Here is a 25,512-nt window from a genome sequence, read left to right as displayed (position 1 = left end):
TGGTGCTCCCTCAGCGCTGACCCTTGGACAGCATGGCATTGACCCTCGGACAGCGCGGCGCTCCCTCGGCACTGACCCTTGGACAGCATGGCGTTGCCTCAGCGCCGACCCTCAGAGAGTGCGGCGCTCCTTTGGTGCTGACCCTCTGACAGCGCATTGCTCCCTCAGCTTTGACTGTCCGACAGCGTGGCGCTCCCTCTGTGCTGGTCCTCCAACAGCGCGGTGTTCCCTCAGCTTTGACTGTCCAACAGCGCGGTGCTCCCTCGGCGCCGACCCTCGGACAGCGCGGCGCTCCCTCGGCGCTGACCCTTGGACAGCATGGCACTGACCCTCGGACAGCGCGGCGCTCCCTCGGCACTGACCCTTGGACAGCATGGCGTTGCCTCAGCGCCGACCCTCAGAGAGTGCGGCGCTCCTTCGGTGCTGACCCTCTGACAGCGCATTGCTCCCTCAGCTTTGACTGTCCGACAGCGCGGCGCTCCCTCTGTGCTGGTCCTCCAACAGCGTGGTGCTCCCTCAGCTTTGACTGTCCAACAGCGCGGTGCTCCCTCGGCGCCGACCCTCGGACAGCGTGGCGCTCCCTCGGCGCCGACCCTCGGACAGCACGGCGCTCCCTCGGCGCCGACCCTCGGAAAGCGCGGCGCTCCCTCGGCGCCGACCCTCGGAAAGCGCGGCGCTCCCTCGGCGCCGACCCTCGGACAGCGCGGCGCTCCCTCGGCGCCGACCCTCGGACAGCGCGGCGCTCCCTCGGCGCCGACCCTCGGACAGCGCGGCGCTCCCTCGGCGCCGACCCTCGGACAGCGCGGCGCTCCCTCAGCGCTGACCCTGGGCGTGCTGACCTGAATTACGGCCTCAAGCGCTGGAACGGAGATCGACCTCCTGACTCACAGGTGAGGGAGAAATTGACTGACCCACGGCTCGCAACACGGGGTTAACCGAGCGGGCGGCTCGACGGCTGGGCACCCACTTTGCCAGGTTGCCAGTGATGACCTGGCACCCGGGAGGGCATCACATTTTCACTTAAGCTGCTTCAAGTGTCCTGAGCAGCCAAGGCAGAAAACCACACTCTGTAATCATCTCCCCAAGCATCGACTCATTCAATGCCTCATTATCTGATACAATTCTTACCTAACCACAGATTCTATCTTCCACCCAGTTCTCCATCTACAAATCCCCACTCGGAGTTTATCTGTAGCCACTTAAATCGTTGGTCTCCCTGTTTGTGTGCAACATGATCTATCTAAAAGGACCATCTTGTGGAGATTCTGTGAGTCCCTCCCACCCACGGACAGTCCCTACTTTTGCTACATCACGACGATTGTAAATTGTAAAAATTCCAACAGCCCAACCAGCAACCCCGCCACCACACCCCGCGCACCCCCCCCCCCCCCCCCCCCCCCCCCCGCCCCTCATCTCTTCTCTCCTTTTAAAATCTGGCCTCCAGCTTAATTTTAGCTGAATGATCCCACCCCCACTTACGGCCTGGAGGAGCTGAAGGTTCACGGATTAGGCCCTTGTCCAAATCCCCCCTTCTGCTTGCTGACGCAGGCAGACACATGCAACCACGCACACAGAGACATGAACGCAAGACATTAACAGACAAACAAATGCGCACTCGCACTCTTTCCCTCGGCCATAAATGCGTCAGTCATGGCTCAGCTGCTATACCCCTGGCCTCTGAGTAAGACATTGTGGGTTCTCTCTCTAGCCTCTGAGTCAGATCTTGTGGGTTCAGGTCCCCTTTCAGAGCACAAGAAACAAGGCCGATGCTCCAGTGTCAGTGCTGAGGGAGCACCGCACTGTCGGAGGGGCAGCATTGAGGGAGCGCCACACTGTCGGAGGGGCAGCATTGAGGGAGCGCCACACTGTCGGAGGGGCAGCATTGAGGGAGCGCCGCACTGTTGGAGGGGCAGCATCGAGGGAGTGCCACACTGTTGGAGGGGCAGTATCGAGGGAGCGCCGCACTGTTGGAGGGGCAGCATCGAGGGAGTCCCACACTGTTGGAGGGGCAGTATCGAGGGAGTGCCGCACTGTTGGAAGGGCAGCATTGAGGGAGCGCCGCAATGTTGGAGGGGCAGTATCGAGAGAGCGCTGCACTGTTGGAGGAGCAGTATCGAGGGAGCGCCGCACTGTTAGAGGGGCAATATTGAAGGAGTGCCGCACTGTCGGAGATGCCGACTTTCAAAATGAGATGTTCAGCCGAGGCTCCGGTCTTCTGGGGCCAATATTTATCCCTCAGCCAACATCGCTACAAGAGCAGGTTAGAGGCTGGGAATTATGTGGAGAGTAACTCACCCCCTGACTCCCCAAAGCCTGTCCACCATCTACAAGGCACAAGTCAGGAGTGTGATGGAATACTCCCCACTTGCCTGGATGAGTGCAGCTCCCACAACACTCAAGAAGCTCGACACCATCCAGGACAAAGCAGCCCCGCTTGATTGGCACCCAAACATTCACTCCCTTCCACTACCTTAAACATTGAGTCCCTCCATCACAGCCGCAGAGTGGCAGCAGTGTGTACCATCTACAACAGGCTTGTCTAACCTTTTCGTGTGGGGTTGGGGGGAGAGGGGGGGCATGTTTCAAATTTTTTCTCACTCAAGGGGCCTGATGTGCAAATTTCGGAAAGATAAGGTTTGGTGCCAAAAAAAAAATGCTGAGGTATGAAAAGAAACAACTTGCTTAGCAAAAAAGAGACAATGTCAAAGCAATAAATTGCTAATTTGAAAAAAATGTGCAACTAAGAAAGATGTCCATTAGAGAGTGAAAGGGCGAGTGTGTGTGTGTGTGTGTGTGTGTGTGTGTGTGTGTGTATGTATGTGTGTCCGGCTCACTCCCAGTCCCTGTGAGAGTGGGTGAGAATACATGTTGGTGTGCAGGGGTGAGGATGAAGGAAGACTCTGAGACTGGAAGTGAGTCAGACGTGCAATCTCCCCTCCCTCTCGACCACCCTCATCTCGTGCGTGCACACACACATTTTCCTCTCCACTCCCACCCTCACTCTCCTCTTCCCCCTCGTTCTCCCTGCATCGTACAAGCTGCAAGCACCTCGAACTTGTTACTCAATTGCAAAGGTTGAGGCTCTTCCACTCCACCTTCTCGATCCCCTTACCCGCCTGTCTCGCAGTCCTGGCCTCCTGTCCCTGACCAATCTCCCCCTCCTCCCTCGTTCTCCCCCTCTCTGTATCCACTCGCTCACACTCAGCTGGGCCCTGCTCTGCCTTCTTCAACCCCTGTTCCAGCCCCCCTCGGGACCTACTCCGGCCCTCCTTGCCCTCCCCCCACCCGCTGTTGTCCCATGCCTAGGGCCCAGATCTTGCCCCATCCCTAGGCCCTGCTCTCACCCCGTCCCCGCTCTCGCCCTCTGGGCCCTGTAATTCACCTTACAAATAAAAAGTACCTCCTACAGTTTGCTGCTCGTCCAATCCCAGGCCAGTTTCACTCTGCGTTTGCCTATCAGCAGCCTGTGATTGGTTGAATGGCTTTACAGCATTCTTCAAATATTGGTCGGTTGAATGTCCAACATGTTTGGTGAACCAAGATCGGAGGCCTCGGGGGCCACAACCCGGCCTACAGGCCATGAGTTGGACAAACCTGACCTATAAGGTGCTCTTGCACTGATTCACCGAGGCTCCTTCGACAGCACCTTCCAAACCCGCGACCTCTACCACCTAGAACATGGACAAGGGCAGCAGACGCATGGGAACACCACAAGCTGGAAGTGTCCCTCCAAGTCACTCACCATCCTGAATTGGAAATATATCGGCCGTTCCTTCACTGTGGCTGGGTCAAAATCCTGGAAACCCCTCCCTATCTGCGCTGGGTGTACCTGGGCTGCAAGCAGATCGTAAGGGCCACCACCTTCTCCAGGGCAATCAGGGATGGATAGCAAATTTTGGCCTAGTCAGTGATGCCCACAGCCTGTGAAAGAATTTTTTTTTAAAAAGCAGTGCATCTGGGTCATTACCACATTGCTGTTCATGGGATCTTGCTGTGCACAGGCCACCTGTTGCATTTCCTATATTACAGCACTGATTACACTGCAAAACATAATTCATTGGCCGTAAAGCATCTTAGGATGTCCTGTGGTTGGGAAAGGGCTGTAGAGGTATGAGGCTTTCTCCTAAGAGTCAGCAGGTCTGGCAGCATCTGCGGAGAGGAACAGTTAAAGTTTCGAGTCCGTATGACTCTTCAACAGAACTAAAGAAAAATAGAAAAGAGGTGAAATATAAGCTGGTTTAAGGGGGGTGGGGGGTGCGGGGTGGGGGGGGGGGGGGTGGTGGTGACAAGAAGAGTTGGATAGAGGGCCAGTGATAGGTGGAGATAGCCAAAAGATGTCATAGACAAAAGGACAAAGTGGTGTTGAAGGTGGTGATATTATCTAAGGAATGTGCTAATTAAGGGTAGAAAGCAGGACAAGCAAGGTACAGATAGCTCTTGTGGGGGTGGGGTGGGTATTTCACCTCTCTTCTATTTTTACTTAGTTCTGTTGAAGAGTCACACGGACTCGAAACGTTAACTGTGTTCCTCTCCGTAGATGCTGCCAGACCTGCTGAGTTTTTCCAGGTATTTTTATTTTTGTTTTGGATTTCCAGCATCCGCAGTTTTTTGCTTTTTCTCTCCTAAGAGTGTTGAGGCTGGGATTTCGATGAGTGAGGTGAAGAGGGGGACTACAAATTAATTGAGAAAAACCAATTTAATTAACACAGTGAAGATGGCAGGATGGGTGACGTGTCACAGCTGCAGCATGTGGGAGCTCCTGGATGTCACTGCAATCCATGGCAGCCACATCTATAGTACGAGCCTGTGACTTGAGGAGCTTTGCCTCAGGGGTAACGAGCCGGAGGCCGAGCTGCAGACATTGCGACGCATCAGGTAGGGGGAATGTTACCTGGACACTTTGTTCCAGAAAGCAGTCACGCCCTTTAGGTTGGCGTCGCCTGCTTTGGTCATTGGTCAGGGGCAGGAGGCTGTGACTACGAGAACAGGCGGGTAAGGGGATCGAGAAGGTGGGAGTGGAGGAGCCTCAATGCTTGCAATTGAGCAACAAGTGTGAGGTTCTTGCAGCTTGTATGGACAAGGACGAAGGCTGTAGTGTGGATGAGCAGGCTGACCATGGTGCCACGGTCCAGGAATACACTCAAATGGGGGAGATTAAAAGGAACGTAGTGGTAGTAGGGGATAGTATAGTCAGGGGGATAGACGCTATTCTCTGTAGCCAAGAGCAAGAAGACTGCGTGGTCTGCCCAGTGTCAGGGTTCGGGATATCTGCTCGGCTGGAGAAGAACTTGCAGTGGGAGGATCCAATTATCATGGTCCATGTAGGTACCTATGACATAGGTAGAGCGAGGAATGAGGTTCTGCATAGAGAGTAAGAGGAGCTGGGCACTAAATTGAAAAATAGAACCTCAAAGGTAATAATCTCTGGGGTATTTACCTGAGCCATGTGCAAATTGGTATAGGACAAATAAGGTTAGAGAGATGGATGCATGGCTCAAAGACTGATGTGGGAGAAGTGAGTTCTTGTTCATGGGGCACTGGCATCAGTGCAGGGGAAAGTGGAGGCTGTACTGTTGGGACCATCTACACCTGAACTATGCTGGTGTTCTAGCAAGTCGTGTAACTAGGGCTGTAGAGAGGGCTTTAAACTAAATAGTGGAGGAGGGAAGCGATCACGTCGGGGAACATTGAATAAATTAAAGGGAAATGATCAAGATAGCAATAAAGATAATGATAATGAAAGTACGGCAGGAAAGGATAGTGATTACAAGCTTCAGTGTGTCAGCAGGTAGGGCCAGAGTTTACAAAAGCAATAAAAAATCTGAATTAAGGGCTCTATCTGAATGTCTGTAGAATTCGCAATGAAACAGATGAATTGTCAGCTCAAATAGAAATTCATGTGTATTACCTGATAGCCATTACGGAGACGTGACTACAAGGAAACCAAATCTGGGACCTGAATATCCAAGGGTAGCTGACGTTCAGAGAGGACAGGAAGCTGGGAAAAAGTGATGGGGTAGCTCTGTTAATTAAAGAGGGTTAGTACTGTAGTGAGAGATGATCTTAGTTCTAAAGATCAAGACATAGAATCAGTTTGGGTGGAACTAAGAAACAGCAAGGGGCAGAAAACATTGGTGGGAGTTGTTTATCGGCCACCTAACAGCAATGGTAATGTAAATCACAGTATAAATCAGGAAACTAGAGGTGTGTGTAACAAAGGTAATACAGTAATTATGCAGGATTTCAATCTACATATAGACAGGGTAAACCTAGTTGGTACTAATGTTGTGGAGGACAAATTCTTGGATTTAGTATTGTGCAGCCAAAAAAGGGCTAATTAATGATGTTGCAAAGGAGTCTTTGGGAAAGAGTGACCATAATATTATAGAATTTTACATTAAGTTTGAAAGTGATGTCCCTCAATCAGAATCTAAAATCTTAAATCTAAACAAAGGAAACTATAAAGGAATGAGGGGAAAGTTGGCTATGGTAGATTGGGAAACAATGTTAAAAGGTACGATGGTAGACAGGCAATGGCTAATATTTAAAGAACTAACACAGTTTGCAACAAAAATACATTCCCTTAATGCACAAAAACCCAGCAAGAAAAGTGTTCCAACTATGGCTAATGAAAGAAATCAAGGATTGTATTAGATCAAGGGGAGAGGCGGATAGAGTGGCCAATAAAGAGGTAAGCCTGACATTTGGGAGCATTTTAGAAATCGGCAAAGGAGGACCAAGAAAAGAAAATTAAGAAAGGGTAAAATAGAATATGAGAGTAAACTAGTGAGAAACATAAAAATGGACAGTGGAAGTTTCTATAGGTATGTAAAAAGGAAAAGATTAGCAAAATCAAATGTGGGTCCGTTAGAAGTGGAGTCAGAAGAATTTATAATCAGGAATAAGGCAGTGGCAGAGAAACTAAACAAATACTTTGGGCAGAATGTTGCCCTTGATGGGCGGGTGGGCCTCACCGGCTCGGAGGCAGGCGGGCAGCCAATCGCCGCTGCCGCCGCCGAATCGGGCCCTGCCGCCATTTTGATTGGGCAGGCCACCCGATGGGAAGCGCTAGGTGCTCCCTGTGCGGGGTGGGGGAGGGATTCCCCAACTGTCAAAGTGCGCTGTTTCATGCAGGCACGCGAGAGAGCGCACAGCTCCCTGAGACTAAGTGCTGTCTGAGGCAGAGCGCTGAAAGTTGTATAAACTTAAAAAAATAGGGAAATAAAAAAATTATTAACATGTGCGCCTCATGTGACAATGTCACATGAGATGGGAAATGTTAATAAATATCACAAAGTTTTTTTAAAAACAGACATGAAACCTCATCCCGCTGATGGATGAGGTTTCATGATTTACCTACTGCCCCCTGGGGCTCCTGGCCTGCCCACCAGCCTTAAGGTTGGCCGGGCAGGGCCTTTAATTGGGTTAATTATCCTGTCGATGGCCTCAGTTGGCCATTAACAGGTCCAGGCAGCGGGCGATCGATGGGGGAGTCCCGCCCGATTGTTTGTCCTTCTTCTGCGGCTACGTTCGCGGCCGGATGTCCCTGGAGAGGGAGCACGCGGTGTCTGCTGGCACTCTCGAGGCCTTCCGTGCTCGGTGGGCACCGTGGGGACCGGGGTGTTTTGTTGAACCCTTTAATCACATTTTGATTTAAAGTTTGAAAGGTTCCTTTAAACTTTGTTCTTGGTTTTACAGCTGACCTGAATTAGGGGCTGTGCCTGATTTATCCCAATTTTGTTGATTTGGTTTAATTGGTTTAACCTGAAAGATTATTGACAGGTCGGCGGGTCCACAGCTGATTTCGCTGTCCGCCCGCCTTCCTGAATATTTAAAAGGGGCGGGATGATGTCGGGGGTTCCTCCCGACGTCATCCCGCGTCATTTTCCCCTCGGCGAGTGGGCCCCGCCCCCAAATCGCCGAGGGGAAAATTCTGGCCTTTGTGTGTGACTTCACAGAGGAAAATACTAAAAACCTCCTGGCAATACTGGAGTATCGAGGGACTAGTGTAAATAATGATCTGCAAGATAGAAATGTTAGCAAAAAAAAAATAGTGCTAGAAAAATTAATGGGACTTAAAGTATATAAATTCCCTGGACCTGAAGGTCTACATCCTAGAGTGTTGAAAGAGGTGGCTGTAGAGGTTGTAGATGCATTGGTGGTCATCTTTCAAAATTCATTCGATTCTGGAATTGTTCCTGCAGATTGGAAGGTAGTAAATGTAACCCCACTATTCAAGAATGAGGGCGAGAGAAACCAGACCTGTTAGTTTGATGTCAGTAATAGGGAAAATGCTAGAGTCTATATTAAAGGATGTGATAACAGGACTCTTAAAATAATGATAGGATTGGGCTGAGTCAGCATGGATTTATGGAAGGGAAATCATGTTTAATAAACCTGTCGGAGTCTTTTGACTCCAACTAGCAGAATAGATAAGGGGGAACTGGTGGATGTGGTATATTTAGATTTTCAGAAAGCTTTTGATAAAGGTCACACACAAGAGGTTAGTAAACAAAATTAGCGCACATGGGATTGGGGGAAATTTACTGGCATGGATTGAGGATTGGTTAATGCACAGGAAACAGAGAGTAGGAACAAATGTGTCATTTTCAGGTTAGCAGGCTGTGACTAGTGGGGCCACAAGGATCAGTGCTTGGGGCTCCAGCTATTCACAATCTATATCAATGATTTGGATGTGGGGATTAAATGTAATATTTCCAATTTTGCAGATGACACAAAACCTGATGGAAGTGTGAGTTGTGAGGAGGGTGCAAAGATGCATCAAGGGGATTTGGAGGGGCTAGGTGAGCGGGCAAAAATTTGGCAGGTGGAATACAATGTGGAGAAATGTGAGGTTTATCCACTTTGGTGGGAGGAACAGAAATACAGAGGATTTCTTAAATAGTGCAAGGCTGGGAAGTGGTGAACCTCAAAGGGTTCATGAGTCACTGAAAGCTAACATGCAGGTACAGCAAGCAATTAAGAAGGCAAAGGGTATGTTGGCCTTTATTACAAGAAGGTTTGAGTCTAGGAGTAAAGAAGTCTTAGAGCACTTTTATAAAACCACACCTGGAGTATTGTGTGCAACTTTAGTCTCTCTACCTGAGGAAAGATATACTTGCCATAGAGGGAGTGCAACAAAGGTTCACCAAACTGATTCCTGGGATGGAGGGATTGTCCTATAAGGAAAGGTTAAATAGACTGGGCCTTTAATCTCTGGAGTTTAGAAGAGTGAGAGGTGATCCCATTCAAACACACAAAATTATTACAGGGGCTCCACAGGGTAGATGCAGATGGGATGTTTCCACTGGCTGGGTGGGTAGGTGGGATGGGTGGGTGGGGTGGGGGGCTGGTTAGTGGTCTAGAACCAGGGGGCAGAGTCTCAGAATAAGGGGCCAGGCCATTTAGGACTGAGATGAGGAGGAATTTCTTCACTCAGAGGGTAATGGATCTTTGGAATTCTCTACCCCGGAGGGCTGTGGGGGCTCAGTCATTGAGTATGTTCAAGACTGAGATCAATAGATTTCTACGTATTAAAAACACCAAGGGATAGGGGGCATAGTGCAGGAAAATGGTGTTGAAATAGAACATCAACCATGATCTCAGTGAGTGGGAATGGGCTCGACGGGCTGAATGGCCTACTCCAGCTCCTATTTCTTATGCTACCATGTTCTTTCTTTCATACAGCCCTGTCACTGACAGCAAGGTACTCAGATTAAGGGTCTGGGTGGAAAATAGTCTTCCTAACCTTGGAGCTGAGAGATCATAAGAATTAGGAGCAAGAGTAGGCCATTCGGCCCCTCAAGCCTTCTCCGCCATTCAATAAGATCATGGCTGATCTGATCTTGGCCTCAACTCCACTTTGCTGTCTGATCTCCCATAACCTTTGATCCCCTTGTCGATCAAAAATCTGTCTACCTCAGCCTTGAATATATTCAATGACCCGGCCTCCACTGCTGTCTGGGGGAGAGAATTCCACAGACTAATGACCCTCCGAGAGAGGAAATTCCACCTCCTCTCTGTCTAAAGTGGGAGACCCCTTATCTTTAAACTGTGCCTCCTAGTTCCGGGTTCCCCCGGAAGGGGAAACATCCTCTCAGCATTCACCTGGTCAAGCCCCCTCAGAACCTTTTCTATGTTACAACAACGTCACCTCTCGTTCTTCTAACCTCTGACAAGAGATGTCCTGAGTTTTGGGAAGCGTACCTCTTGCTTGAAGAAGTGATTCCTGACAGCCTGGCTCGAATTTTTAAGGCTTTGGCCCCCTTGCCCCGGACTTGCCCCCACCAGAGAAAATAGATGTTTCCTACCTAACCTCTCAATTCCTTTTAATTATCCTATGGACCCTATTTGGTTTCCCGTTAGTCTTCTAAATTCAATAGAATGGGCATCAGAAATCACCACCCCACCCCCACCCCAGGGTCAGGTATTGGACCATCCCCTCAGGAATCTGAGCATCCCCCACTTCACCCCAACGCACCATCGCCAACCCCCTACCCCCACTGCACCCTCCCCCCCCACCCTCCTCTCCCCCCACAGTGGTTGCTCTCAATCGGCCATATTGAATCTCTTCAGCATCTTTGTGCACCTTGAAACACTCGGTGCTGTAGCGGTAACATCACTGGGCTAGTAATCCAGAGGCCCAGACTAATGCACTGGCGGGGGGGTGGGAGGTTGGGGGTTGGGGTGCGAGGAAGGGCAGGGGATTGTGGGGGAGGGGGGAAAGGCGGAGGGTTGGGGAGAGGGGGGGAAGGCAGGGGATTGGGGGGAGGGGGGAAAGGCGGGAGGGGTTTGGGGGCAGTGGGGAGGATGTTTGGACACGGGTTCAAATTCCACCACGGCAGCTGGTGGAATTTAAATTCTATTAATTAAATCTGGAATTATAAAGTTAGTCTCAGTCATGGTGACCATGACAACGATCATCGGTTGTTGTTTAAAAACCCATCTGGTTCACTAATGTCCCTTTAGGGAAGGAAATCTGCCCTCCTTACCCGTTCTGGCCTACACGTGACTCCAGACCCACAGCAATGTGGTTGACCCTTGACTGCCCTTCTGAAATGCTCAATTCAAGGGGTAATTAGGGATGGGCAACAAACGTCGGCCTTGCCAGTGATGCCCACATCCCATGAAAGAATAATGAAAAAACAGTTAGATCAAGTCTCAGACTTCCTTTTCCCTCCCATACTTAATGGGAGTCCTTGGTGCAACCCCAGATATATCAACACCTCCCATCTTTGGTCCCAGACCATCTTAACTCTCTCAGCCTTTTTCTTATTCTGGTAAATCAGTCCTGCCCCCAGCAAGGATTCCCTTCTTCTCCAATACCACCACCGCCACTCCTCCTCTTTCGTTACCCATTCCATTTCTCCTAAAAATGTATTTTTGACCCAGATTTTACTGAGGCCGGGTTTATATCCCTTCCAGCAGGGAAGGTTAAGAGAAGATTTAATCGAGGCATTCAAAACCACGAGGGGTTTCGATAGAGTAAATCAGGAGAAACTGTTTCCAGTGGCAGGAGGGTCGGTAACCAGAAGGGACACAGATTGAAGATAAATCGGCAAAAGGGCCAGAGGGGAACATGAGGAGAATTTTTTTAACGCAGCGAGTTGTTGTGATCTGGAAGGTGCTGCCTGAAAGGGCAGTGGAAGCAGATTCAATAGGACCTTTCAAAAAGGAATTGGATAAATACTTGAAGGGGAGAAAATGTGCAGGGCTATGGGGAAAGAGCTGGGTAGTGGGACCAATAGGATAACACTACCAAAGAGTTGGCACACGTACGATGGGCCAAATGGCCTCCTTTGCCGTGTCATTCTTTAATTCCATGCTCTCACATTGCGGCCCATTAGTTGGACTTGCCCCTATACCTTTTCGTTCAAAAATATTTTTCCCACAAAGTTATGGGAAGTGTGAGTCAATAACGGGGCATCTGTTACCTCAGTGAATGATGGGCCATCCTCACCTAATAAGGTTAAAGAATTGAAAACGAAGCAGAGCAATGACGGGGAAGGAAATTGGTTGAGAGTCAAATCAGGGACAGAAAAAGATAAAAAAAAGATCGGATTAAGAGGGAGAGAGAAAGGAAAAGTTAATTTTCAAAAAAAAAAAATTGACATTTAAAAAACTCTCTTCCAACAATTTGCAACCTGAAGGAATGAGACCTCGCACTTTTTAATTTTAAGAATGATGATTAACTACGATCATGCTGTTAAAAAGGGTCCTTATGCTGTTTAGTACCAGCACTAACTTTCTGCAGTGAGTTTAAAGGGTCCATAAAACATAGGAGCAGAAATTAGGCCATTCAGCCCATCGAGTCTGCTCTGCCATTCAATCATGGCTGATAAGTTTCTCAACCCCATTCTCCCCGTAACCTTTGATCCCCTTACCAATCAAGGAGCTATCTATCTTGATCTTAAGTACACTCAATGACCTGGCCTCCACAGCCTTCTGTGGCAATGCATTCCATAGATTCACCACTCTCTGGCTAAAGAAGTTTCTCCTCATCTCTGTTCTAAAAGGTCTTCCCTTTACTCTGAGGCTGTGCCCTCGGGTCCTAGTCTCTCCTACTAATGGAAACATCTTCCCCACGTCCACTCTATCCAGGCCTTTCACTATTCTGTAAGTTTCAATCAGATCCCTCCTCATCCTTCTAAACTCCATCGAGTCTAGACTCAGAATCCTCAAACGTTCCTCATATGTTAAGCCTTTCATTCCTGGGATCGTTCTCGTGAATCTCCTCTGGACCCTCTCCAGGGCCAGAACATCCTTCCTGAGATACGGGGCCCAGAATTGCTCACAATATTTTGAATGTGGTCTGACCAGAGCCTTATAAAGCCTCAGCAGCACATCCCTGCTTTTATATTCTAGTCCTCTCGAAATAAATGCCAACATTGCATTTGCCTTCCTAACTACCGACTCAACCTGCAAGTTAACCTTAAGAGAATCCTGGACTAGGACTCCCAAGTCCCTTTGCACTCCAGATTTCTGAATTCTCTCCCCATTTAGAAAATAGTCTATGCCTCTATTCTTCCTGCCAAAGTGCATGACCTCACGTTGTATTCCATCTGCCAAATCTTTGCCCATTCTCCTAACCTGTCCAAATCCTTCTGCAGCCTCCCTGCCTCCTCAATACTACCTGTCCCTCCACTTATCTTTGTATCATCTGCAAACTTAGCCAGGATGCCCTCAGTTCCTTCATCTAGATCATTAATGTATAAAGTGAAAAGTTGTGGTCCTGACACTGACTCCTGCGGAAATCCACTAGTCACTGGCCACCATCCTGAGAAGGACCCCCTTATCCCCACTCTCTGCCCCCTGCCAGACAGCCAATCTTCTATCCATGCTAGTTCCTTGCCTCTAACACCATGGGCTCTTATCTTACTGAGCAGCCTCCTGTGCGGCACCTTGTCAAAGGCCTTCTGGAAGTCCAAGTAGATAACATCCATTGGCTCTCCTTTGTCTAACCTGCTCATTACCTCCTCAAAGAATTCTAACAGATTTGTCAGGCATGACCTCCCCTTGATGAAACCATGCTGACTTTGCCCTATTTTACCATGCACTTCCAGGTATTCTGAAATCTCATCCTTAATAATGGACTCTAAAATCTTACCAACGACTGAGGTCAGGCTAATCGGCCTGTAATTTCCCGTCTTTTGCCTCACTCCATTCTTAAACAAGGGGGTTACATTAGCGATTTTCCAGTCCTGTGGGACCCTCCCTGACTCCAGTGATTCCTGAAAGATCACCACTAACCCCTCCACTATCTCTTCAGCTATCTCCTTCAGAACTCTGGGGTGTAATCCATCTGGCCCAGGTGATTTATCCACCTTCAGACCTTTCACTTTCCCTAGCACCTTCTCCTTGGTAATGGCCACCATACTCACCTCTGCCCCCCGACTCTCTTGAACTTTGGGGATGTTACTTGCGTCTTCCACTGTGAAGACTGACGCAAAGTACCTATTCACTTCCGCCGCCATTTCTTTGTTCCCCACTACTACTTCTGCAGCGTCATTTTCCAGCGGCCCAATGTCCACTTTTGCCTCTCTCTTGCCCTTTGTATATCTAAAAAAAATGCCAAAATGCAGCGACTGCCTGAAACTGACGGGAAGGCAGAGGACGAGCTGCCATTTTCCCTGAGGCATACGGCGGAGCAACTGCAGCACATCTGGCAATTTGTAGCGATTCGCAGTCGGTGAGGTTCCTGTCCCCCTCCACTGCAAGTTGCCGGCGGTTTGTGGCTCAGCGGATTCTGGGCCGCAGATCTTTATTTCCTGCCCCTGCCTGGTGTGCAGCCAAGCTTCTGAGCTGGGCACGGCAGGAGGCAGCTCGCTCGGCAGGCGCAGGGAAGAGGGGCCGTGAGCTGGCAGCCGGGTTGCTATTTTTGGAGCAATGAATTTTTAATAATGCACGAAAGTCAGGCTGTGAAAGGGAGAGGGGAGAGAAATCTGCTTGCAGCGAGAACTGCTCACTGATAACACTGCAATTCAGATGCAGCATCTGAGGGCAGGCAGGATGCTACACGTCTGTCAGTCTTTGAGGCTTCCCAGCTGAGCCGAGAGGTGGCAAAATCTCCTGTGGGGGCCAGATCAGGAGTCCGTCTACAACCCTGGGGTAATTTATAAAACAGCGGAGCACTGGTCTAGACTGGATCGGATACGGAATCACAGAACGAGGTCATTCTGCCTGTGGAATGAGCAAACTCGCCTGCTGTCATTCCCACACCCCTTCTCAACGTAACCCTGCATGTTCAGATAACAATCCAATTTCCCCCTTCGAAAGCCTCGATTGAACCAGCCTCCGCCGCACGCTCTGGCAGCGCATTCCGGATCCTAACCACTCACCGCATGAAAAGGTTTGTCCTCGTGTCGCCATCGTTCCTCCTGCCAATCACCTTAAATCTGCGTCCCCCCTCGTTCTCGGAACTTCCACCGGTGGGATACGGTGAATTCGATCTGACTCCCTCCTAGATAACGCTACAGCTCCCCGCTGTCTCTCTCTGAAGGGTCCATCAAGGCACTGTTAGCTCCCTCCCCACACGCAGCAACCCAATTACCCCCATCTGACGCCATTTCGCCCAACTTTACAGCCGAGTGTGCCCGCCGAGGGCTAATTCTTACAACCTGCTTCTTGCCTCTGCCCCCCTCACTCCTCCCAGCTCCTAACTCCGCGCCCGTCAGCTCTCACTGCCCCCACTCTATGCAGAACGTCTATTCATTGGTGAACCAGGCACTTTACCTTGTGAACTTATTGTGGGCGATTGCATCAGGATTACGGCCTTAATGGAAGCATGGCTGGGGGGGGGGGGGGGGGGGGGGGGGGGGGGGGGGGGGGGGGGGGGGGGGGGAACACTGCCCCCTCACCTCACCATCCCCCACCCGCCACCCCCCCACCCCCAACCCTGACCTCGTTACTGAAATCTCCCTCGTCTCACCCGAGTTACTACAGTGGCAGTGTAACCCTTATCACCAAATTATCCCAAACTAGTCTGTGCTCACTCCCATAGCCCTGTATCAATCCCAAACTAATCCCACTGCCCCACTCTCTCCCCATAGCCCTGTATCAATCCCAAACTAATCCCACTGCCCCACTCTCTCCCCATAGCCCTGTATCAATCCCAAACTAATCCCACTGCCCCACTCTCTCCCCATAGCCCTGTATCAATCCCAAACTAATCCCACTGCCCCACTCTCTCCCCATAGCCCTGTATCAATCCCAAACTAATCCCACTGCCCCACTCTCTCCCCATAGCCCTGTATCAATCCCAAACTAATCCCACTGCCCCGCTCTCTCCCCATAGCCTTGTATCAATCCCAAACTAATCCCACTGCCCCACTCTCTCCTCAAAGCCCTGTATCAATCCCAAACTAATCCCACTGCCCCACTCTCTCCCCATAGCCCTGTATCAATCCCAAACTAATCCCACTGCCCCGCTCTCTCCCCATAGCCTTGTATCAATCCCAAACTAATCCCACTGCCCCACTCTCTCCCCATAGCCCAGTATCAATCCCAAACTAATCCCACTGCCCCACTCTCTCCCCATAGCCTTGTATCAATCCCAAACTAATCCCACTGCCCCACTCTCTCCCCATCTCCCTGTATCAATCCCAAACTAATCCCACTGCCCCACTCTCTCCCCATAGCCTTGTATCAATCCCAAACTAATCCCACTGTCTTGTCTCTCCTCAAAGCCCTGTATCAATCCCAAACTAATCCCACTGCCCCACTCTCTCCCCATAGCCCTGTATCAATCCCAAACTAATCCCACTGCCCCACTCTCTCCCCATAGCCTTGTATCAATCCCAAACTTATCCCACTGCCCCACTCTCTCCCCATAGCCCTGTATCAATCCCAAACTAATCCCACTGCCCCACTCTCTCCCCATAGCCCTGTATCAATCCCAAACTAATCCCACTGCCCCGCTCTCCCCATAGCCCTGTATCAATCCCAAACTAATCCCACTGCCTCACTCTCTCCCCATAGCCTTGTATCAATCCCAAACTAATCCCACTGCCCCACTCTCTCCCCATAGCCCTGTATCAATCCCAAACTAATCCCACTGCCCCACTCTCTCACCATAGCCCTGTATCAATCCCACACTAATCCCACTGCCCCACTCTCTCCCCTTAGCCCTGTATCAATCCCACACTAATCCCACTGCCCCACTCTCTCCCCATAGCCCTGTATCAATCCCAAACTAATCCCACTGCCCCGCTCTCTCCCCATAGCCTTGTATCAATCCCAAACTAATCCCACTGCCCCACTCTCTCCCCATAGCCCTGTATCAATCCCACACTAATCCCACTGCCCCATTCTCTCCCCATAGCCCTGTATCAATCCCAAACTAATCCCACTGCCCCACTCTCTCCCCATAGCCCTGTATCAATCCCACACTAATCCCACTGCCCCACTCTCTCCCCATAGCCCTGTATCAATCCCAAACTAATCCCACTGCCCCACTCTCTCCCCATAGCCCTGTATCAATCCCAAACTAATCCCACTGCCCCACTCTCTCCCCATAGCCCTGTATCAATCCCAAACTAATCCCACTGCCCCACTCTCTCCCCATAGCCCTGTATCAATCCCAAACTAATCCCACTGGCCCACTCCTTCCCCATAGCCCAGTATCAATCCCAAACTAATCCCACTGCCCTACTCTATCCCCATAGGTCAGTATCAATCCCAAACTAATCCCACTGCCCCACTCTCTCCCCATGGCCCTGCATCAATCATAAACTAAACCCACTGCCCTGCTCTCTCTCTCTCCATTGCCCTGTATTAATCTAAAACTTAAAATCTTTCCCATAAAGGTGTAATGGTATCTCTCTCACTCTGTGACAAAGTACCCGGTTACAATATATATGTTACACGTTATCTAATTCTGCCCACCAACCAGGCATTTTTGCCCAGCTGTGTAATCACTAAGTAACTGAGCAATGCTACAGGAGGTTTATTAGCTAGTTGCATCCACCATAAATTAATGAGGCAGCATAAGGCACCTTATTACCTTAAATATTTTAATAAATCTGTTATATGACAACTCGCTGGGGATAGTGCACTGTAATAACAAGCCCCACTGCTCCAGGAGCTGTAACAAATGTGAAATGTTTGACCAAACCACCAGATTGCCCCAATTCTACCCAACTGTTTAATTTGGGTTAACAGAATACGAGCACCAGGTTTGTAAACTTAATAAGTAAATAACTGTTTATTGAACAAACTGTCATTAACCAGTGGCAAAAGAAAGAAATATGAACTGCTAACTTCTAACATTATAACTTAAACTCTTACCCCCCTTCTTAAATACACACACATACAAGACACACAAAACATGGATTTTAAAGGTGGGATAAAAGAGTTCAATAGCACCAATTCCGGAGCACAGGATTCGATGGGTTGATTTTGATCGACGTCTTTCAAACTCCTTTCAGTTCTTTGTTAATGACACGAGATGGTCTTTCAGCACTTTCAGTCCATATTTCGCTGGTTGTGTACTTGCCTTTCAGTGTCTTGAACAGTGATTTTCCCCTTTGCCTTTTGACAGGGGTTTTGAGAAAGAGAGCAGGTTATAGAGATATGAGGAGAGAGAAAAAACAGCTGGCTATTACTGGCTAAATCTTCCACACACAGGAGGAAGAGATTTTATGTCTTGTTCCTTTCAGGCTAGGAATTATTCTGCTGTCCTCACACAAGACCTGGTCAGGAGCCAATTAAAATGCTGTTGTCAGGCAGCTCCCTTGGTCCAGGACTCCTTTCTGGCACCATCCTATCTTTCACAGCATACTCTGTTCCAGGACTGCAACATTGTATATATTTCTCATCCTGTTCCAGTGGCGATGTCTTTCAACTGCAGCCATTGTAATTTTACCACAGTCCAACAGGAAATAGAAAGAAATGTTCCTTACAGTTACATCTTTTAGAAAAGGAATATACTAAAGAAATAATTTATTTATTTGTCTGTTCTTTAGGTAGCTGGCTGAGATTTGCAAGCAGCCAACATACTAGATTCAAATTTCCCTCATAACAATTAGCTTCTAACTGACCTCAGAAAGTTCCTTGACTTTCCTCTATAATAATAATTAGTCTCTAACTGACCTAAGGATGTTTTTAGTACTAGCAATTAGTCTCTAATTGACCTCAAAGATGTGCGTTACACCTGAGTAACAGCAGTTGACCTCTAATTGTCCTCTCCAGATATGTGTTACGCCTCAGTAGAAGCAATTGGCCTCTAATTACCCTTTAAAGATGCATGTTCCATCTCAGCAGCAAAACTGTTTTCTGATTGCACTCAAAGATGTGCATTGCACCTCTGTAGCAGCAACTGACCACTATTTGTTGTCAAAGCTGTGCATTACACATCAGTAGCAGAAATTAACCACTGAATTTCCTCACCCTGTGTTACACCTCAGTAGCAGCAATTAACCTCTAATTGCCTTCAAATATGTACATTACATCTCGGTAGCAGCAATTGACCTCTAATTGCCCTCAAATACGTATATTACACCTCAATAGCAGCAATTGACCTCTAATTGCCTTCAAATACGTATATTACACCTCAATAGCAGCAATTGACCTCTAAATGTCCCCAACATTTTCTTGGCTTTCACCAGAAACAGGGAGTAATAGCCTTTGACTGATTGTGGAATTTTGTGAGGTAGATTAAATGCCGTACAAAGAGCAATTTTGTAACTAAACTATTTTCTGCTTTTCTCTTCACTTCCCACCAATAACCCCCCACCCTGCACCTGGGATGTCCCCAAAGCAGCAGCGGCCCTTGAAACAGTCCCTGAGTGGTTCGCTGTGCCGGGAGTCTCACTGGAAATGCCTCGTCCTGACCCTCCTGATGTACGGCTGCTTCGGCGTGGTGACCTGGTGCCACCTGTCCAAGGTGACCCGACTGGCCTTCAACAAACCATATGGCGGTGAGTCGATGATCTACCATGAGAGCCCCTGCTCCAGTGGCTACGTGTACATCCCCCTGGCCTTCCTCATGATGCTCTACGTGGTATACCTGGTGGAGTGCTGGCACTGCTACACCAAGAACGAGATGCAGCACAAGGTCGACGTCAACAGTGTATACGAGCGGATCCAACGCCTCCAACAGGCCACCCCCTGCATCTGGTGGAAGGCCATCAGCTACCACTACATCCGGAGGACCCGGCAGGTCACGCGCTACCGCAACGGCGATGCCTACACCACCACGCAGGTCTACCACGAGCGGGTCAACACCCACCTCTCCGAGTCAGAGTTCGATTACTCCCGGCACGGGGTCAGGGACATCTCCAAGGAGCTGCTGGGCCTCAGCGAGTACCCGGCCACCAAGCTCCGCTTCACCAAGTGCTTCAGCTTTGCCAGCGCCGAGTCAGAGACCTCCTACCTGACCCAGCGGGCCCGCTTCTTCAGCGAGAACGAGGGCCTGGACGACTACATGGAGGCCCGCGAGGGGATGCACTTGAAGAACGTTGACTTCAAGGAGCACATGGTGGCCTTCTCTGACCCCAAGAACCCACCCTGGTACGTCTCCCGCTACATCTTCTGGACGCTCTCCTTCCTGGTGCTCTCGTGGCCGCTCCGGGTTTTGGCTGAGTACCGCACGGCCTACGTCCACTATCACGTGGAGAAGCTCTTCGGCCTGGACGAGGGGCTGCTGCTGACCCCCGAGGAGGCCGGGCCCTACGGACGCCGCATCTCCCGGGTCAACACCATCGACATGACCGAGCTGGAGTGGCACATCCGCTCCAACCAGCAGCTGGTGCCCAGCTACTCGGAGGCCATGCTGATGGAGGCCTCGTCCTCCTCCTCCGCTGCCTACCTGCAGCGGTGCCAGCGCTGCCGGCGGACGGTCAGCAGCTCCTCGCTGCCCTCCCGCGAGCCGGCCGCCCGCCTGCCCTTCAGCCGCAGCCGCTTCTCGCTGGGCCGGCTGCAGAGCTCAGGCCGGGCCTGCCTCTTCCGCAGCCTGAGCGGGCGCTTCGGCGGGGAGGGTGGGGGCGGCCTCTCGGCCGAGGACCCCCCCTCCTACCAGGACGCCATTTACTTCCCGCGCCTCATCGTGCATGCGGGCAGCGGTTGCCGAGGGCACCGGCCCCGGCAACAGGACGGGCCGGGGCCGGACACTCTGCTGTGAACTTTCACCCCCCCCCCCAGCCTTTGACCGATGACCATTGAGCCGCCTCCCCCACCCCCCCTACCACCCGACACTCCCCTCACTGGTTTGAACCTCACAACAGGACAACCACGGGGAAAACTCACCAAAAACTTTTAAAGCAAAAGCACCAACTGGTTCTTGGCCATCGTTCACGCCATTCACTCACTCCAACATGACGACCGTTCGATTGAGGAACTGAACCCAGAGAGAGACCCAATGGGAGACGGTGGAAATATCCCTGAGCGTCGGACACACAAACAAACTCCTGCCGAACTCTAGCTTCGTCGGACACTGGCCATCCACACAGAGAGAGGATATATCGGCCTAGGAGATATTGCAGTGCAGATTCACCAGAATGATACCGGGGATAAAACGGTTAAGTTACGAGGATGGGTTGCACAAGTTAGTCTTGTATCCACCCCCCCACCCCCACCCGGCCGCCATGTAGAAGAACACAAGAAATAGGAACAGAGTAGACCAGACGGCCTGTCAAACCTGCTTCGCCATTCACATTGATCATGGCTGACCTTGGGCTTAAACTCCTCTCAGCGGCCACCTCCCAATTTTCCTTAATTCCCTGAGAGACCAAAAGTCTCAGCCTTAAATATATTCAACGATGGAGCTTCTGCAACCCTCTGGGGTAGAGAATTCCAAAGATTCACAACCCTCTGAAGACTTTTCTCCTTATCTCAGCCCTAAATGATCGACCCTTTTATCCTGAGACTATGCCCACACTCCCACCACACCGCAACCCCCCATCCCCGCTTCATGTTTTAGATGTTCCGACCTGGAGAATCAACATCTCAGTGTCCATCCGGTCAAACCCTCTTGGAATTTTATGTATTTCCATGACATCATTTCCCATCCTTCTAAACTCCGGACAATCTAGGCCTAGTTTGCTTAATCATCCCCCATAGGACAATCCCCTTATCCCAGGAGTCAGTCTACTGAACCTTCATTGCACTCCCTGTAAGGCAATTAAATCCTTCCAGGAGTAAGGAGACCAAAGCTGCATACAGTGCTCCAAGTGTGGCCTCATCAAGGCCCTATGTAATTGTAGTAACTCTTTTCTGGTCTTATATTCCGATCCTATTGTAATAAAGGCTAACACACAATTTGTGTCCTTCGTTGCTTGGTGGTACCTGCACGTTAACGTTGTGACATCCAAGTCCCTTTGAACACCAGCATTACCCAGTCACCGTGTGAAAATATATCCTGCTCTTTCACTCCCACGTTGTACTCCACCAGCTCCTTGTGGTACTCCTTTAGTTTCAGCTCGCCAACCCCAAAAATCAACCATTTATTAAAACTCTTGTTCTCTGCCCACTAACCAATCTTCAATCCATGCTGTCACATTCTCCCTCCCCGATCCCATGAACTTTTGGTGTTGTGTGGCACGTTCTCGAAGGCTTATTTTATTTTTTTTTTGTTGGAAAAATCCAGGAACGCCACGTCCACCGGTTCCCCTTTACCCGCACTGCTGAGTGACACCCTCAAAAAAAAAACGCTCCGATAGATTTGTCAAAAACGATTCCCCTTTCATAAATCCATCTGCCTGATCAGATTGTGGTTTTTCTAAGTGCCCTGTTGCTAGGTTCCCCACTGACGGTAGGGTAATTGGATCATGCGAAGTGTTTCCTGTGCTGGTGTTTGCGATTATTCAAGCCTCTTGCTGGGCTCTCCTCGAACTGCACTCTGGCTGAAAGTTGCCCGGATCAACATTTACTTTCACAGGCGGACGACCATCCTTTGCCTCGACTGAACACACAGAACTTGTTGCTTGAATCACATTTAAATAAATCATTAATATTTGGAAGTGTTTGACTTGCTGCGACCTTGTTCGGTGTAGTGGCTGAACATTAACATAAAGAGGGATGGAGAAGACTATATGCAGTTATTTCATCTGAAAAGCCTCCTGTTAAAGCATGGGAAATATCCCACTGTCAGAGGCTGTTGGCTTTTTTTTCTTTTGGACGACTAGGATTGTGTCGGCCAGATTAAGTGAAGGAAACTTGTCCAGCCCCGCATGCCACTCATTCTGTTTGAGATCCCATTTTTAAAAAAGTTCTTTAACGGGATGTGGCGGTCGCTGGCTAGGCCAGAATTTATTGCCCAGCCCTATTTGCCCCTCGAAAAGGTGGTGGCAAGCTGCCTTCTCGAGCCTCTGCAGCCCACGTGGTGTAGGTAACACCCACAGTGCTGTCTGGGAGGGATTTTAACCCAGTGACAGTGGAGGAACAGCGATATATTTCCAAGTCAGGATGGTTTGTGGTTTGGAGGGGAACTTGCATCCCACTGCATCTGCTGCCCTTGTCCCTTTGATGGTAGAGGTCAAGGGTTTGGAAGGTGCTGTCGAAGGAGCCTTGGTGAGTTGCTGCAGTGCATCTTGTAGATGGTACACACACTGCTGCTACTGTGCGTCGGTGGTGGAGGGAGTGAATGTTTGTGGATGGGGTGCCAATCAAACGGGGCTGTTTTGTCCTGGATGGTGTCAAGTTTCTTGAGTGTTGTGGGAGCTGCACTCATCCAGGCAAGTGGGAAGTATTCCATCACACTCCTAACTTGTGCCTTGTAGATGGTGGACAGGCTTTGGGGATTCAGAGGGCGAGTTACTCGCTGCAGAATTCCCAGCCTCTGACCTGCTCTTGTAGCCACAGGATTTAAATGGCTGGTCTAGATCAGTTTCTGGTCAATGGTAACACCCCGGGATATTGATAGTGGGGGATTCAGCAATGTTAATGCTATTGAATGTCAAGGGGAGATGGTTAAATTCTCTCTTGTTGGAGATGGTCATTGCCTGGCACTTGTGTGAATGTTATTTGCAACTTATCAGCCCAAGTTTCTTCACTGTTTCCATATTCACTCTGAGGAGAGTGTACTGATTATAAAAAAAATATTCAGAACAAAAGTACATTAAAACATTTCAGACAGCCAGTAGAAATTTCATTCCAACCTGAAAATATCTTTCTACCAATGTCCTGGGTTTCTCCATCACCATCCTTCCCTGTCCCACAGACAGTACAGTCACAGTGGAGGTGGTGGCAAACTGGTGGACAGGCCAGAGGGTGTGGTCCTGGGAGTCCTCAATATTGACCTCAGACTTCATGAAGTCTCATGGCATTGGGTTAAACATGGGCAAGGAAATCTCTTGATTACCACCCACCGTCCCACACCCCCACCACCCCTTCCTTCAGCTGAGGAATCAGTGCTCCTCCATGTTGGACAGCACTTGGAGGAAGCACTGAGGGTGGCAAGGGCACAGGATGTACTCTAGGTGGGAGTCTTCAATGTCCATCACCAAGAGTGGCTTGGTGGCACCACTACTGATCGAGCTGGCTGAGTCCTAAAGGACGTAGCCTCTGGACTGGGTCTGCGGCAGGTGGTGAGGGAACCAACAAGAGGGATAAACATACTTGACCTTGTCCTCACCAACCTGCCTGCTGCAGATGCACCTGTCCATGACAGTATTGGTAGAAGTGACCACTGCATAGTCTTTGTGGAGATGAAGTCCCGTCTTCACTTTGAGGATACCTCCCCCCCTCCCCTGCCACTTCATGATGTGTGGCACTAACACCGTGCTAAATGGGATAGATTTCGAACAGATCTAGCAGCTCAAAACTAGGCAACCACGAAGTGCTGTGGGCCATCAGCAGCAGCAGAATTGTACTCGAACACAATCTGTAACCTCATGGCCTGGCATATCCCCCACTCTACCATTACCATCAAGCCAGAGGATCAACTCTTGTTCAGTGAAGAGTACAGGAGGGCATGTCAGGAGCAGCACCAGGCATTCCTAAAAATGAGGTGTCAACCTGGTGAAGCTACAACACAGGACTACTTGCGTGCCAAACAGCAGAAGCAGCATATCAGACAAAGCTGAGCGATCCTACAACCAACAGATCAGATCTAAACTTTGGTGTCCTGCCACATTCAGTCATGAATGGTGGTAGACAATTAAAATCTCCCTGGAGGAGGAGGCTCCACAAATATCCCCATCCTCAATGATGGGGGAGCCCAGCACGTCAGTGCAAAAGATAAGGCTGAAGCATTTGCTACAATCTTCAGTCAGAAGTGCCGAGCGAATGATTCATCTTGGCCTCTTCTGGAGGTCCCCAGCATCACAGATGCCAGTCTTCAGCCAACTCGATTCACTCCACGTGAAGTCAAGAAACAGCCGAAGGTACTGGATACTGCAAAGGCTATGGGCTCTGACAATATTCCAGCAATGGTACTGAAGACTTGCGCTCCAGAGCTTGCTGTGCCCCTAGCCAAGCTGCTTCAGGACAGCTACAACTGGCATCTACTCGGCAATGTGGAAAATTACCCAGGTATGTCCTGCACACTAAAAGTAGGACAAATCCAACCTGCCCAATTACTGTCCCCATCAGTCTATTCTCCAACATCAGTAAAGTGATGATTGGTGTCATTGATAGTGCAATCAAATGGTACTTATTCAGGAATAACCTGCTTACTGATGCCCAGTTTGGGTTCTGCCAGGGCCACTCAGCTCCTGACCTCATTACAGCCTTGGTTCAAACATGGACAGAAGTGCTGAACTCCTGAGGTGAGGTGAGAGTGACTGAACATTGTGCGATCATCAGCGCACATCCCCACTCTTGACCTTACGATGGAAGGAAGGTCATTGATGAAGCAGCTGAAGATGGACCAAGGACACTACCCTGAGGAACTCCTGCAGTAATGTCCTGGAGCTGAGATGATTGACCTCCGACAACCACAACTATGAGTGACAAGGCAGCATTTAACCGAGCGTGGCATCAAGGAAGTCTGGCAGAACTGGAGCCAAAGGGAATCAGGGGAACACTCTCCACTGGTTGGAGTCATACCTAGCACAAAGGAAGATAGTTGTAGTTGTT

The 25,512-nt window shown here is 49.8% G+C and overlaps 1 protein-coding gene across 1 annotated transcript in view; it reads left to right on the top strand.

Moving 5' to 3' along the window:
- The window catches only part of LOC121274495 (transmembrane protein 151B-like), a 35,030-nt gene extending 14,413 nt beyond the window's left edge, over positions 1-20,617 (top strand). Inside the window, exon 2 of the mRNA XM_041181835.1 lies at positions 19,259-20,617. Coding sequence (XP_041037769.1) covers positions 19,259-20,617 — 1,359 coding nt within the window. The remainder of the gene's footprint in view (positions 1-19,258) is intronic.
- The last annotated feature ends 4,895 nt before the right edge of the window (positions 20,618-25,512 follow it).

The sequence above is a fragment of the Carcharodon carcharias genome (assembly GCF_017639515.1).
Source record: "Carcharodon carcharias isolate sCarCar2 chromosome 37 unlocalized genomic scaffold, sCarCar2.pri SUPER_37_unloc_1, whole genome shotgun sequence".
In the NCBI taxonomy this organism is placed as follows: domain Eukaryota; kingdom Metazoa; phylum Chordata; class Chondrichthyes; order Lamniformes; family Lamnidae; genus Carcharodon; species Carcharodon carcharias.
Note: the sequence above shows the minus strand (reverse complement) of the source record. Positions and strands in the feature narration are given on the sequence as shown.